The sequence below is a fragment of the Myotis davidii genome, unplaced genomic scaffold (genome assembly GCF_000327345.1).
Source record: "Myotis davidii unplaced genomic scaffold, ASM32734v1 scaffold89, whole genome shotgun sequence".
NCBI classification, from domain to species: domain Eukaryota; kingdom Metazoa; phylum Chordata; class Mammalia; order Chiroptera; family Vespertilionidae; genus Myotis; species Myotis davidii.
In genome coordinates, this window is record NW_006300372.1 from 5,451,122 (window position 1) to 5,466,125 (window position 15,004).

General features: G+C 36.9%; 1 protein-coding gene across 1 annotated transcript in view; it reads left to right on the plus strand.

Annotated features, from left to right (window-relative positions):
• SPINK5 (serine peptidase inhibitor, Kazal type 5) overlaps positions 1-15,004 on the plus strand; it is a 71,127-nt gene that overhangs the window by 32,787 nt on the left and 23,336 nt on the right. Inside the window, exons 10-18 of the mRNA XM_015572606.1 lie at positions 1,428-1,515; positions 2,745-2,872; positions 4,118-4,193; positions 4,678-4,805; positions 6,077-6,155; positions 6,493-6,620; positions 9,101-9,149; positions 13,306-13,383; positions 14,148-14,266. Of these exons, the coding sequence (XP_015428092.1) occupies positions 1,428-1,515; positions 2,745-2,872; positions 4,118-4,193; positions 4,678-4,805; positions 6,077-6,155; positions 6,493-6,620; positions 9,101-9,149; positions 13,306-13,383; positions 14,148-14,266 (873 nt within the window). The remainder of the gene's footprint in view (positions 1-1,427; positions 1,516-2,744; positions 2,873-4,117; positions 4,194-4,677; positions 4,806-6,076; positions 6,156-6,492; positions 6,621-9,100; positions 9,150-13,305; positions 13,384-14,147; positions 14,267-15,004) is intronic.

A 15,004-nucleotide genomic window follows, 5' to 3' on the forward strand; every position in this document is an offset into this window, starting at 1 on the left:
CCGGGGGTGTGGTGGGGGTGGGTGTTTTGGGGGGGGGGGGGGCGTGAGAGGAGCTTAGGCCCTAAGGAAGGATGGGCACTGGAGGGCAGTGACCATTTCTGTCTCCACTTCCCAGGGCCTGGCACAGGCTTTGGCACCTCAGAAAAACCACAGAGATCTTTTGAAAACAAAAACTATCTCCCCCTCACCCAGCCCTGGCTGCTGTGGCCCAGATGATCGGAGTGTTGTCTGCTGCACTAAAAGGTGGCGGGGGTCCCTGCCCTGAGTATGACAAGGTGCGGCACCCCAAACCCCGATCGGCCCTGCTCTGTGAATGATAAAGGGTAGTGCCCCAACTCCCTGATCAGTCCTGCTCTGTGCGTGACAAGGGGGAGCTCCCCAACCTCCCCATCGACCCTGCCTTGAGTGTGACAGTGGGCGATGCCCCAACCCCCCAATCGGCCCCACCCTGAGCGTGACTGAGGGTGACATCACAACCTCCCGATGGCCCAGCTCTGTGCATGACAGGGGGCGGCGCCCCAACTCCCCAATCGGCCCTGCTCTGAGCCTGACCAGGGCCTGCACCTAGGGATTGAGCCTGCCCGAGTGCACAAATTTTTGTGCACCGGGCCTCTAGTGTGTGTGTATATATAGTGTTGAGGTGAAGATTTGTTGTTCAGATATTTTGAGCAGTTTTATGTTCTCTACAAATCATAATACCACCTACTAAATAGATCCTAAAGATGTTTGTCTATTTCTGATTATGAATGGATTTTATTACCCGGTGATAAGGCTGGATAACAAAATATTTCTTAACATTTCCTCTCATGAATTTTGTAAGCCTTCTATGAGATAGTCTTAGTACAAAATGAGGATAAAAGCAGGTACCAAGACTTTGTTTCTTCAGTAACTTTCTCATTGTGATCATCACACTTTCTTTAGATCCTTGAACTCTCTACGTTCTTTCTCTGTGCTCCCCTATGCCAGCTTGTCTCAGTCTTGACCAGTTAATGTTTTTTCTTCCATGGATTGCATTTTAATGTTATCTTTCCTTGGATAAGACCTCCTAAAATCGCTAATTGAGATTCAATTCTTATAATTCTTATTGATTTTATTTCATAACAATCATGGTAGTTGGTAACTGGAAAACTTTTTCTATGACTGCTTATTGACTGTCAGTCTTCTCTTGTGTTTTTTTTTGTGTTTTTTTAAAAAAGATCATTACAATGAAAGGAAATGGCATGCATGAAGGCAAAATGAAAGAAAGGGATTCTTTGGGGAAATAGTGGAGATTTCAATTTGATAAGGGACTTTAAGGTGATCGGAAAGTGTTTGTACAAGAACTCAGGAATATCTAGCTGTTTTTCCTCTTGTGCCTACATGACAGTTTTATAAAATGAAGATTTAAAGCATTATAATCATTTATTTGCTTTTGTTTCTTTCTGCAGAATACGGCGTTTTTCAGAAGAAAAACATAAAGCAGATGAAAACCTGAGAAAGGCTGAAGAAAAAGTTAAAGTTAAAAGAGAAATCGAGGTGAGTGAGGATTTGTTTGATCAATCTAATTAGAACTTTTATGGTATGTATGTGTATGTGCATTTTACTCTGGAATACATTTTCAATATTGGTTCATTTTTTCTTCACTACTACTAGGTATTCTGGAAACTAATTTATAGTTATTATTTTATAAGAATTATAAGAATAAAATAATAACTATGATATTACAATTTTTAAGCTCTATTTGGAGGAAATTAATCAAGTCATATTAGTAAAATAGTTCCCTATTCCTAAATGAAGGTATATATCAAAGCATTACCTGACTCCAATTTTTCCCTTCCTTTCCTTTCTTCCTTTCTTTTTTTCTATAGTTTCCCTTATTTCAGTCTCTAGTCACTCAAGTCCTCCACATATCTCGCTGGATAGTCTTTCTAAAACAAAGGTTTGATTGTATTCTTCTCTGCTATAAATATTTATCATTTTCCCATTTCCTAAGAATAAAGTCCAAATTCCTTTCAAAATTTAGGGGCCTGGTTTTGACTTATCTTCAAGGTCTCCTTTTTGACCAGTTCCCAAACCTTTCTCTCTTTGCCCTCCATGTCTTTAGCCACTATGCTCATGACAACAAAGGATTAGCTTGAAATAACATGTCCTTTTATGCCTCTATGTCTTTACATATAATTCTTCCTCTTGAAGGACTTTTTGCCACATTATGTTCCTGGAAATTATCCTAATGATACAAATCGGATCTAAGCTCTTTTCTGAACTTCCACGAATTATTCTTTCCTTTGTGCTTGTATGCACTTAATTCTGACTTGTGCCATCTCTTAGCTTTTTATGTTGTAATTCCTTATCTTTTTCACTTGAATGATAGAAGAGCTAAGCCACATTTATATTTATATCCCCTTAACTTAAAAATTTGAGGATGAGCCTAAATCCTAAGAGTTTTATTTTTATTCTTAATTCCTCTTTTTAAATATTTTTTTTATAAAGCGAATCCAACCTATGAGGGTAGGTGGGGGATGAGGAAGTAAGAGATGAACCCAAAGACTTATATGCATGCATATGAGCATAACCAATGGACACAGACCAATGGGTGAGGGAGTGTCGGGGTATGTGCTGGGGTTAGGGTAGCTGAAGAGAGGTCAATGGGGGAAAAAGGAGATTTATGTAATACACTAAACAATAAAGAATTTAAATTAAAAAAAGAGAATCTAAAATTTATAAGCATAAAACTAAATCTCAACTATCTCATTTTCATTATTCAGAAACTCTGCAGCGAATATAAGGGTCATTCGAAGAATGGAATACTTTTCTGTACCAGAGAAAATGACCCTGTTCGTGGTCCAGATGGGAAAATGCATGGCAACTTGTGTTCCATGTGTCAAGCCTTCTAGTGAGTATAGAGCTTTAGGTTGTCAAGAAGTAAAGGGACCTTACAGCTAAACTAAAAAACCAACTTGTTTCAGATATGAGGAATCTGTGGCTTGAAATAGGGAAGTGAGTTGAGTAAGTTACACTGAAAATGTTAGTAACCATGATGGGAGTAAGTACCTAGAGCTATTTATTTCAAGGTATCTGTTTTGCCCTCATTTGTCACTCATTCTCTTAGCACTGGAACATTCTAATAAGCATGAACTTGTACAAATACCAAATTTTTCCTACTGTTGAAATTTCATATTTGAACAGTTTATACAAGTTTATCGGCATCTCGTCTTCCAGAGGCATAAGGGCCCAAAGTTAACACATAATGTAGAAATTGATTACTAGAGTTAAAGTTGCCCATGAAACAACCATGAATCTTATGAAATTACAATACATGTTGCTTTATATAACATTTTTCACTAAGTTACAATTGACAGCTTACTTTAAAAATTTGGAGCTACTCTTCATTTATGTGATGGAGCTTAGTTCAAGTAATCAATTCACATTTAGAATCTATGGCCACTTGATTGATTGCTAAGCATGCATGGTTGAAATAACATCAGTTAACTATACATATCATGCAATTCTATTGTTCAAAGCAAATTTAGACTCATTTGGGTTACCATGGTACATGTGGCCTTTTTCTACCCACCATACATTTTGTCTTTAGATAACATAGCCATGAGTAAGCAATACATTTAAGATGAATTAATAAAGTTAGTGTGCATGATGAGGTAGATAGTTCATAGACTTAAGGGGAAAGACCTTGACTAGTTGTCGTCATACCCTAAAAGTGTAGCCAAAACCCTCTCTGCCTCACCTCCTGTCATGAAACGAGGGGACCAGTAGATACGCTTTGTTACGGCCACCTTCAGCCTCCAGGTGTAATGTCGCCACAGCACTAGTTTTGATAATCTCCTTTATGGACATTAATGATGTTTCTTTTCTGACCACAGGCAAGAAAGGTAATTTAGAGAAAGCAAGTTTTCCAGATGCACAATTACACGCTATCTCTCAAAGTTAAGCAGAAACTATGAAGAAGTTATGGTATCTTTCCATACTGGAGGCTGATTTGTTGCTTCTCATTGGTATGTAGTGATAAAAGGACAAAATCGCTTCTTCCTAAGGAGGGAGGACAGTTTAGCAATGCAGGAATATCGAGAAATTATTACCTGTATATTTGGTCCTATGGCTCCTCTCATTTTCTCTCATTCAGCCAAGCAGAAGCACAAGAAAAGAAAAAGGCAGAAGCAAGGAATAAGAGAGAACCTGGAAAAGCACCTTCGTTTGCAGTGAGTTGAATACATCCAATAAGTCCTACTTAGCATGATAATTTGAACATACTTCAAAGAGCCTAAAGGTTGGAATGTTGCCCTACAGAAACCCCAGAAAATCTTAACCCCTTCAATCTGGGGATGACATTGACAAGAATGCTGTGGCAACTTGATCAATATTTGACCAATCAGATTTCATGGTCCCAACTTCTTGAGTTCTCAGATTTTATTGTACCTCTATGTTCACACTTATTTTAGTCCGTTTAGATTATAGTGGAGTTAATTTGTCTATTTCTTTTATTATATTGTGACATCCTAGTATGTCTTATTTGTTCCCATCTCAAATGTTATTTGTTTAATTGAACTTTACATTTGAGAGAGAAACAGCTAAAATCCTGGGCTCGAAGAAACCTTACATTAGTTTCTGCCAATGCCTATGTTTTGATCTGCTGCTTTGAATAGAAATGAAACATATGCCCCACTTATTTCTCTGTTTTGACAGGAGTTGTGCAGTGAATACCGCAAGTATGTGAGGAATGGCAAACTGCCTTGCACCAGAGAGAACGACCCCATCCAGGGCCCAGATGGGAAAATGCATGGCAACACCTGCTCTATGTGTGAGGTCTTCTTGTGAGTAGTGCTGTAGCTGGAAAATGTGGGAGGGTTTTGTCCTTTCTTCTTTGTTTCCTTATTTTTTAGCTTTGATATTTTATTTTTTAAATTGGATTTGTTTCTTATCAATGGCATTATTGTGCCACATTTTTGCACCATGTCATAATTATGTAAGAATAATTCCCATATCTTGATCACTGATTGGTTAAGCTCCCATGGAAGTGAAAAAAGATGCAGACCAAGGACCTGACCTGTGCAGAGTGGAGTATGAAGTTATCTGAAATCACACCACTGATCCCCTTAGCAAACAAACCAATATGCAAAGCAGTGTCTCAGTCCATACACAGAACCTGGAGGAATGATTTAGAATAAGGAATGACTAGGATCTGGTGGAGTTGACTCCTTTCATGTATCTTGTCAGCCTGAAGAGCTTGTTAAAACCTACTCTATGCTCCTACCCCCTAAATTTCTCCCTCATAGTAACCAGAACTTTTCCTTCATCATAGTAATCACAGTCAGTAGTTGTAAATTTATACATGTGACTATTTGTTTAACGTTTCTCTGTTCCCCTAGATAATTATTATTATGAAAGGGATTCTAGAAAATGTAAGCACTGAGTTCAGATTAACCTTCTGCTTCATTACTATGTTCAGTTATGAGAGAGCCACTTCAACAGGAAGACAAAAACATATTTAGAGGAAATGGAGAAATGCATGAAAACCATGGCCTTTGACAATTATGAAGGCTTAGCACACTTGGCCAAGGGAAAGTGACAGCCTGGAAATGTCCAAGTAGTTTTTATCTTTAAACGTGCAAACAGAACTAGTTCTAGGTTGTCTCCATGGGTGAAAGTGGGGCCAGTGAGTGGAACCTGTGGGAGACAGGTTCGGCTCAATGCCAGGAGGCGCTTTCTAAAGCTGAGGACTTCAAGGCTGAAATGACCTACCATGGGATTTCAAGGATGAGATAGGTAGAAAATTGGCAGATTAGAGCAAAGCTAGATAATAACCAGTTGTGTGTACTGCAAGTTTAGAAAACCACCTCTGACTAGGTTTGACATCCTTAGTCTGAATTTATTAGTTCTATGTCCTGTCAGTTTTCTCATCTGTAAATTTGGCTTAAAATAGTACTTCTGTTACGTGCACTTGTGAGGATTTCATTAGTATGAGTGCAAGGTTAGGCACAGAATTAAATTACTATTAACGATAGCAATTAAATGATATTTGAGATCAATTTCAACCTGGAGATTTTATGACTTCTTTCTTTCTTTCTTAATCACTCTCTTTTAGCCAAGCAGAAGAAGAAGAAAAGAAAAAGAAGGAAACTGAATCGAGAAATAAAAGACAATCTGAGACAACTTCCTTTGAGGTGAGGGGACCTTCTCCAAGTCAGAGGCATGTGGACCTGGGATCCATAGATGGCATTCATTCAGTGAACCCATACGTTCCCTGAAACTGTAGGAAACATGCGGACAGTTTCTGTTTGTGTGTTTGTTTACATGTGTGCATAGACATATATGTGACTATTTTTCAGTTGAGGATCCATTATTTCATCACTTAAAAATATTCATGTCTTCAAAATTAAGAACTATTCTAAAATAAGCCAATTGCTGATCCCCACTTAAGAAAAAGTCCAATCACCAGTTATTCTTGCAATATGATCCAACATGTGTTCAATACCTCAATTTGCCTCCTCGATTTCACAGGAATTGTGCAGTGAATACCGCAAGTATGTGAGGAGTGGCAAACTGCCTTGCACCAGAGAGAATGACCCCATCCAGGGCCCAGATGGGAAAATGCATGGCAACACCTGTTCCATGTGTGAGGTCTTCTTGTGAGTAGAGCTCAGAGCTTCTGAAGGAGTGGGGAGATAGAACTAAGAGAAATTGTCAAACAATTGCAAAAAATACATTTTCCTCTTCAGTGTAGCATTCAAATTTGGGTGTCACATTTAAATAAGCTAAAAAAAAAAAAAAAAGCACAAACCCAAAATAGCAAGTAGAGAGCTTTCAGGTAATTATTGTGATGTAAAAAGAAACAGAATAATTTCTTTTAGGATATTTCAGAACTCAGAATCTTTTATTCAGAAAAGAAAACACTCTATGATAATCTTACTCATTGCTTTTAGTTTTGTGCAGGGTTACCAGCTGAAATAGGAAATGGAGGAGATTACATGTAAAATATCATTATGGTACACAGCAAAATTTAGAAAATTTTATTTTAATTTACTACCTGTCTACTCATTTTGTGTGACCTCAAGGAATAGAATTAAAATGGATGAGAGCTATGGGGGACAGGTCTGAGTGCAACATGAAGATGAACTTTTTAACCGTTAGAGAAGGAGTGGCTGCTTCGGGAATGGTGACTTTCTTGTGTAGGAATTGGATGCCCGTTTAAAGGGGACTAAAGTATCACTGTACAATAAATGACATGCTATGTCCCCCGAAACAAGCCTATAATTCTGTAAGTCTTTTGATCTTTGTCCAAAGGGATACTCCAATTTATTTTCTATCTGCCAGAATCTCTGGATTTAGGATTTAGTCATGCAGTCTTTTCTGGTAGAAAACAACAGAACCCAGAAGATTGATCCCATAGTATTTGGACCATGGAAGCACTAAACATCTGTTGATGGAAGCCAAGATAGTGACTATGTATTCATTGTCATCAGCATTCATTTAATGCATATAATCATCACACGTTCTTGCCAAGAGCTTTGCTACCTAATCTCATTTAATCTTATCAACAACCATGAAATAAATTCTGTATTATTGTACGTTTTAGATGGAAAATTAAAGGCTCAGAGAGGTTGTGAATGATAGAAAAATCAACATGATCAACCTGTGGTAGTTGTGTTTAGCTGTATGTTGGCATGTTTCAGTCTTTTTTTCTTTACCTCTACATTAATCTCCCAGTGACTGGAAGTCATTCTGCCATCTACTGGTCAACTCTGGTATTTCCTGATAATTTCTCTGTATGGGAAGAAAATGCTTCTTGAATTTTTTAGTCAATGTAGACTCATGATAAAGTTTAGATCAGTTTTCCTTTTAAATAAGTATGAGAAACCTCACAATATTGGAGCTATATAAATAATATTCTCCCATCACTCTCAAATTTCATATCCAAAAGGAACAAAGTTTTTTCACCTCATATTTTATGGATATGTTAGTAAAGGGCATTGACTTTCTTGAGAATCATTCTTCCCTCTATAGTCTTTTTTTTTTTGCACACTTCAAAATCATATTAAAACACTCTTCAACTTTTAAAAAGTTTTAATTTGCCCCACTGAGGTTTGGCTCAGTGGATAGAGCGCCGGCCTGCAGACTGAAGGATCTGAGGTTCGATTCCAGTCGGGGGCATGTACCTGAGTTGCGGGCTCATCCCCAGTAAGAGGTGTGCAGGAAGGAGGCAGCTGATCAGTGTTTCTCATCGATGTTTCTAACTCTCTATCCCTCTCCCTTCCTCTCTGTAAAGAATCAATAAAATATATTAAATACATTAAATTATAAAACTTTTAATTTGATTAATGGGCAGGTCTTATGTTGATTGGAACATAGTAAAACATTTTCACAAGTTATTTTATATTTCTCTGTCTATATAATATGATTAAATTGCTTGTGTTGTAGATCCATTCACTGAACTCAGCTTACAACCTGTTAGTTATCCAAAATAATTAAGAACTGTCACTCTCACTTCACTTACATCATATGCCAGTTTTTGGAGAAGTCACTCTTAATAATGATTACAATGATGAGAATACCAATCACTTATACCACTTTTGTCAATCATTTTGTTATGGACCAGATACTTATTCTAATTGCTTTAATGTATCAACTCATTTCAGGCTCACAACAGTCTAACGAAAAAAGTATTCTTATTACCTTTCCTGTCTCTCCTTTATCCTCCCCATTTAAAGAGATTAAGAATTTTTTGTGCTTCTTATGTAATCTGGCTTGAGTTTTTCCTCCTAACTGCCATGATATATTGCTTCTCAAAAGCCAAATATTACCAATTTATAAAGAGTGGTTGCAGATGCAAAAGAATCAGCAAATAAATTCTTATTGCAATGTATTTGCTGGGAAGCTAAACAGACTTATTCAGTAAGGGACTTTCTCTTTCATCCCATTCTCTTGAGGATAGGTGAGTCATTCTAATCTATTCCAATAAAATTACAAACAACTATGATTGGATCTTTGGTGTTACTTGAGAATAGTCAAAGCAATGAATGGTCAACTGGTAAATGTGAAGTATCTAATCAACTGTACTAAGATTCATTTCTTCTCTTTTTCCCCATACTCCTCATCCTGTTACTTATAGTCAACAACAAGAAAGAGCAAGAACAAAGGCTAAAAGAGAAGCTGCAAAGGTAATTTTCTCAGGAATGCTAGTGCTATGCCTTGGCACTGTTTTTCTCTGTAATAGCATTCTAGCTATCTCATCAGCAGAAATGTTTTCCTGTTCAATCTTCATGCCTGAAAGGAACAAAAAAACCCTTTAACCTGAGGGAAAATGATCTTGATTAGGAGTTTGCAGAGGACCAATTTTATTGCATGATAATTCAAATTTTTAGTTTCATTTCATGAAAATTGGAGTGTTATTAACTTTGTAAGGGATATTCTCCATATTCGGCTTTTCTTCATTTTCTGTTTTCAGGTACAGATTATTAATATCCATCTTTTTAATTTACTAATTTCAATTTATGTAATTCAAATCTCTTATTTATAATATAAAGTACATTCATATTAGTACATTACATATAATATATGTAACATTCATATTAGTCCAATTTACAAAAAAATGCACAGATATTTATCATGTTTGTTCTTTGTCACTTCCCAAATATGGAAGAAATACTACTATTTTCACTCCTAGTTAATGATTAGTACATAAAATTTTGACTTTGACTTTCTAGTTATTTTAATCTACTGTACTTTTTCTACATGCTTTTATAATTTTACTAGAGGCCCATTGCATGACATTCATGCACTAGGGGGGTGGGGGCGGGGGGGTGTCCTCAGCCCAGCCTGTGCCCTCTTTCAGTCCAGGACCCCTCAGGGGATGTCCAACTGCCAGCTTAGGCCAGGGGATCAGGCCTAAGCTGGCAGTCAGACATCCTTCTCACAATCTGGGATCCTGTGCTCCTTACCACCCACCTGCTTGCTCCTTACCACTCAGCTTGCTGTTCCTTAGCTGCAGCCTCCTTACTGCTTGGCTCGTTGCTCCTTAGCGCTGCTGTGGAGGTGGGAGAGGTTCCCACCACCACCATTGCGCTCACCAGTTGTGAGCCTAGCTACTGGTTTAGCAGCTGCTCCCCCTGTGGGAACACACTGACCATCAGGGGGCAGCTCCTGCATTGAGCATCTGCCTCTGGTGGTCAGTGCACATCATAGTGACCAGTCATTCTGGTCATTCTACCATAATGGTTGCTTAGGCTTTTATTATATAGATAATTTTACAAGTAGCAGAACAAAATCTTTCTGTATGTAGATGCTGGATTACTCTCATATTAGAGCTCTATACAATATTTACCTTTATGTAGTTTATCTCTTAGCAATAGCTGCAAAGTATAAGCCTAATAATTTATTTGGGAAAAGTTGACACAGTTTAAAAGTTTACCTTTAAACTGACTCACTTTCTCAATAACTTTCTGTTAGCTGAAGCCATTTTTTGTTGGTAATTTAGAATTGAAAATTTGTTTTATCCATAATATCTGATGAGTTGCTAAGTTGTTTTAGAGTTTTCAAATGATTCTAACACATTCCTTTTTCTCTCCACTCCTGTTGTTGTTCTCCGGTTTTAAGTCCACTTCCCCCACTTTAACAAGTGACTTCCTGTAAGGTGTCAACTTTTCCAGATGTCATACTTGTTCTCTCTTCCACATCTTTATTTCAGATATTTCTTTATTTTTTAGTTGAGCATGTTTTTCTCTTTTTTTCTCAGACTCTAAAGACAAATCAAGTTTCAGCAATATTCTTTTTTTGCTCATTATTTTAATTTTATTTTTTCCTAGCTTTCTTGAGATATAATTGACATATAACATTGTATATGTTTAAGGTGTACAATGTGTTGATTTCAAAATGATTACCACCATAGTTTTAGTTAACTCCTCCACATCACAGAATTTGTGTGTGTGTGTGTGTGTGTGTGTGTGATAAGAATGTTTAAGATCTGCTCTTAGCAACTTTCAAGCATATAATACAGTATTGTTAACTGTAATCACCATGTATGGTAGGTCCCTAGAGCTGATTTGACATATAACTGGAAGTTTCCAGAAGTTTGTACCCTTTGAATGACATCTTCCCATTTGCCCCCCTGCCCTCCAATCCCTTGGTAACCATTCTAATGTCTGTTTCTATGAATTCGGCTTTTTTTTCGTTTCCACATAGAAGATCATACAGTATTTGTCCTTCTCTGCCTCACTTATTTTACTTAGCATAGTGCCGTCAAGTTTCATCCAAATTGACACAAATGGAAAGATTTCCTTTCTCTTGAAGGCTCAGCAATATTATCAGTTCCTCTCTTTTGAGGCCTATTGATTCTGATCTTTCATAGCTTTAATAGACTGATGTGCAACACAACATACATATTTTTTTTTATCAATTGTGTCAGCCTTCTTTTACAACTGGATGGTAGTACGCACGCTCAGGAGAATGAGGAGGATGTTTACAGACCCCTTTAGTGCCAGGACAATTCTGCGATTAATCATCCCTGAATCTCACTTTTTTTCCCAGAAATGTATAGATTATATACTGTATGCTAGGTAATTTTAAAAGCACTTGGACAAGACATTATGTAATGTTGAATCACATAGTGACAATGTTACCCTCTATTAAATATAATCCTTGTATCTGCTAATTAAGTAATGGGGGAAAAGTCTCAATTTAGTGCCAAAATTTCCTTAACATTTGATAATTAATATTAATAACAAAGAGAGAGCAGAATTTTGATAATCTGGATGGGATGGATGATCTCTTTGGTCTCTCTCTAACCCCTGACATTTTACAATTCTGTGATTATATTCAGATATTGGTTAAGGGAAAACCATTTAGACAAAGGTCTGTGGGTCTGTTATATAAAGGCTCTTAAAGTAACCTGAATAAGAAATGGACTAGAGAGAATCATATTTATTCTTTCAGAGATATTACTATACATAGGTGAAATAAATATTCTGAGAAGTGGTTTAGTGTAGAGAGTTAAACCCCAAAGAGGCAGGCCCATGTCATAGCTGTTTATTAAAATGTCTTCTTGGTAAGCCAGGTCCAGGGCCTAATAGGCCACTGTGTTACTCCATTGCGTGGGACAATATAGGAGAAGCTCATCCTAACCAGTGTGCTAGGTGGTTAGAGCAGAAGCCTGCACCTAGAGTTACAGGTTCAATTCCTGGTCAAGGGCACATACCTGATTGTGGGTTTTCTCCCTAGGCCCTGGTGGGGGAGCATTCGGGAGGCAGCCAATTCATGTATCTCTCTCATATCGATGTTTCTCTCTCTCTCTCCCTCTCTCTCTCTCTCGTCCTCTCTCTCCCTCTCCCCCTCTCTCCTTCCTTTCCATTCTCTCTGAAAAGCAATGGAAAAAATATCTTCTAGTGAGGATTAACAAAAAATAAAAATAAAAAAGTACAGGAGAAGCTAATGACATATTACCACCTCTAGTTCTTCTCCTTCTTAGACTCCTAATCTACGGAGCCTCAAGTTAAAATAAATTTTGAGAAAAATATTTAAATAATATCTCCGGAAAGAGGTTCAAAGTCAGTGTTGCTCCTTAACTTTCACATGTCTTTGTCCAGTGTTAAGTATAAGATTTAAGTTCCTTAAAAAAGAGATTAACAGGGCAGGGCAGAAATTAGGGCTTTTCTCTCACCTGCTGGATTTGCTAGTCGAGTGATGACTAGGTTAGACGTGATAAAGGCTAAGGATTTTTTCCAGTCTTACTGTGCTTCATGTTAGTAGAAAATGGCAAGAATGCCAGTCAGGCTCATGATCAACCTCCAAATATTAGTTGTTGAAACTTCTTGGGCTTGGATCATTATTGCACTCTAAAACTTGAATTTCAACTTGAATATTATTAATGCCATTAAAATAATACTTACAATTTTTATGTTATAGTGAAACATGGTTTATTTTGATTATGGACCCATTATTTGACTTGGTCTCATCCCTTGAACTCATCATTGATCTGGTAGTTATTTAAACAGGAAAAGTTTCACAATTTTTTTAAAAATCAAGGCAATTGAGGCTATATTAGTTGAAGTCACTGACTAATAGAAAAAAGACCACCTGAAATTCACATAGTAATAAAAAATCATGCTGGCTTTAATTTTTAAATGCTGTTGGTAGCTACTGAATTTATCTGCATAAATGGGCAAAATATTACCACCTCTTAGACTGGATAAAATTATACTGAAGACTGAATCTAACCTTTGATCTAGAAGATCCTCATTCCTTCTGAAAATACATTACCAAAGAGAATGAGAAATTGTATTTAGCTTGTATCTTCTCTTTTTTTATTGCAGTGAGCTTGAAGAAGAAGAGAAGAAAAATAATGACAAGGAAGAAAAGGAGAAAGGTGAAGCTGAGAAATTTAAGAGAGAAGCAGTACAGGTAGGTACTTCAGGTCATCAGAGCTGCTCACCTATTCCATTCTTATTAGGCCAGGCCTCACTCCCTCCTTCCAATCCTAGTGTCTATAGTGACTTTGCAAACTGAGAAAATGTATTTGGATCCTCATGTATATGAAGATCCCTTCTTTGGTTCAATTTATTCATAACAAATTTGATCTAGTTGCTTGTGCATTTGAGATGAGGTCAACCACCCTTTTCTCTACTAAGCATGTGAATTATATTATCCCAATGAAGAAGTACATGCAGATTGTCTTGTTGTCTGAATGCAATCCAATAGAGGCAGATTTTAGATTTCCCCTATACCTTGTCATCTAAAGGAGTTTAGTTAAAGAAAGAAAACTACCTAGGTTTTCATCCCAATTCTCTGTGAGATTTTGGAGAAATTATTCCATAGCATCATTTAGCCTTGGGTTTGCTTCTTAACATCTCCATGATGATGATAATGAAATGATGATGATGATGATGATGACAATGATAATGATAATGGTGGTGGCTATTAATTATTTCATTGCTACTGTATGCAGTGTGGTCTAACAATTTTATGACTGATCTTTGTAGTAATCATTCAAAGTATGCATTACTATTTGTATTTTATAGAAGAGGAGTCAGAGGCTCAGATAAGAAGTTCAAGAATGTATATAATTAGTAATTTGAAAGCAAGCAATTGGACCACAAGTTCTGGTTTTAATGCCCATGATGTACTTTAGATTTTACATACTCTTTCAATTTGTAATTTTCCCATAGGCTATGCCTCAGATCTTTATTACTTATTTCCTTTATCCTTTTCTAATTTGGAAGATCTCATTTCTTCTCCCTACTCTTACATTTGCATCCTACAATCTACTCTCAACTCTAAAGCCAACGTAATTATTAAAAAATATAAAACAGGTTAAGCCACCCAGTATCTTCTCATCTCACTCAGAATAAAAACCAAGGTCATTCTAGTGGCTTACAATGCCATACACAATCTGACCTTTGCCACCTCTCAGACCTCATTTCCTACTATTCTACCCATTGCCACCCTGGTCCAGACATACTGATCACCTTGTTGCTTCTTGACAAGCATTAATTCAAGGCTCCAGTTCTTATGGACTCAATAAAGTTGAGGTTAAAAACATGACTCTGGACTCAGACTGTCAGGGTTCAAATTCTGGCTTCATCCATCTCCACACCAGTGGTCAAACGGTTGACATGTTTGTGTCTTAGTTTTCTCATTAATAACATAAGGACACTATTTTATTATTTTTTAATGGAACTCAAGGTACTTATCCATTAATATATAACAGCACAGCCCCTCACATATCTAAAGTCCTCAGTATTATATATACAATGAATTTTATCTTCTACACGGTCTTGCTCATACTCAGTCATGAATGTCCCTTTCCTCTGTTTATCAAAATTCTGACCAATATTCATGGCTCAGTAATAGGGGATCCCTGAAGATTTTCTCCATTTATATAATATACTTAATAGTTCTATCATCTTTTATGCCAATAATTTTTCTTTATTTATCAATTATCTAATTTGTTGTATTCTAACTAATAAGTGCTCCTATGTATTTATTCAAAAGAAAATAAAAATTCTTTGCTCTAACAAATTAC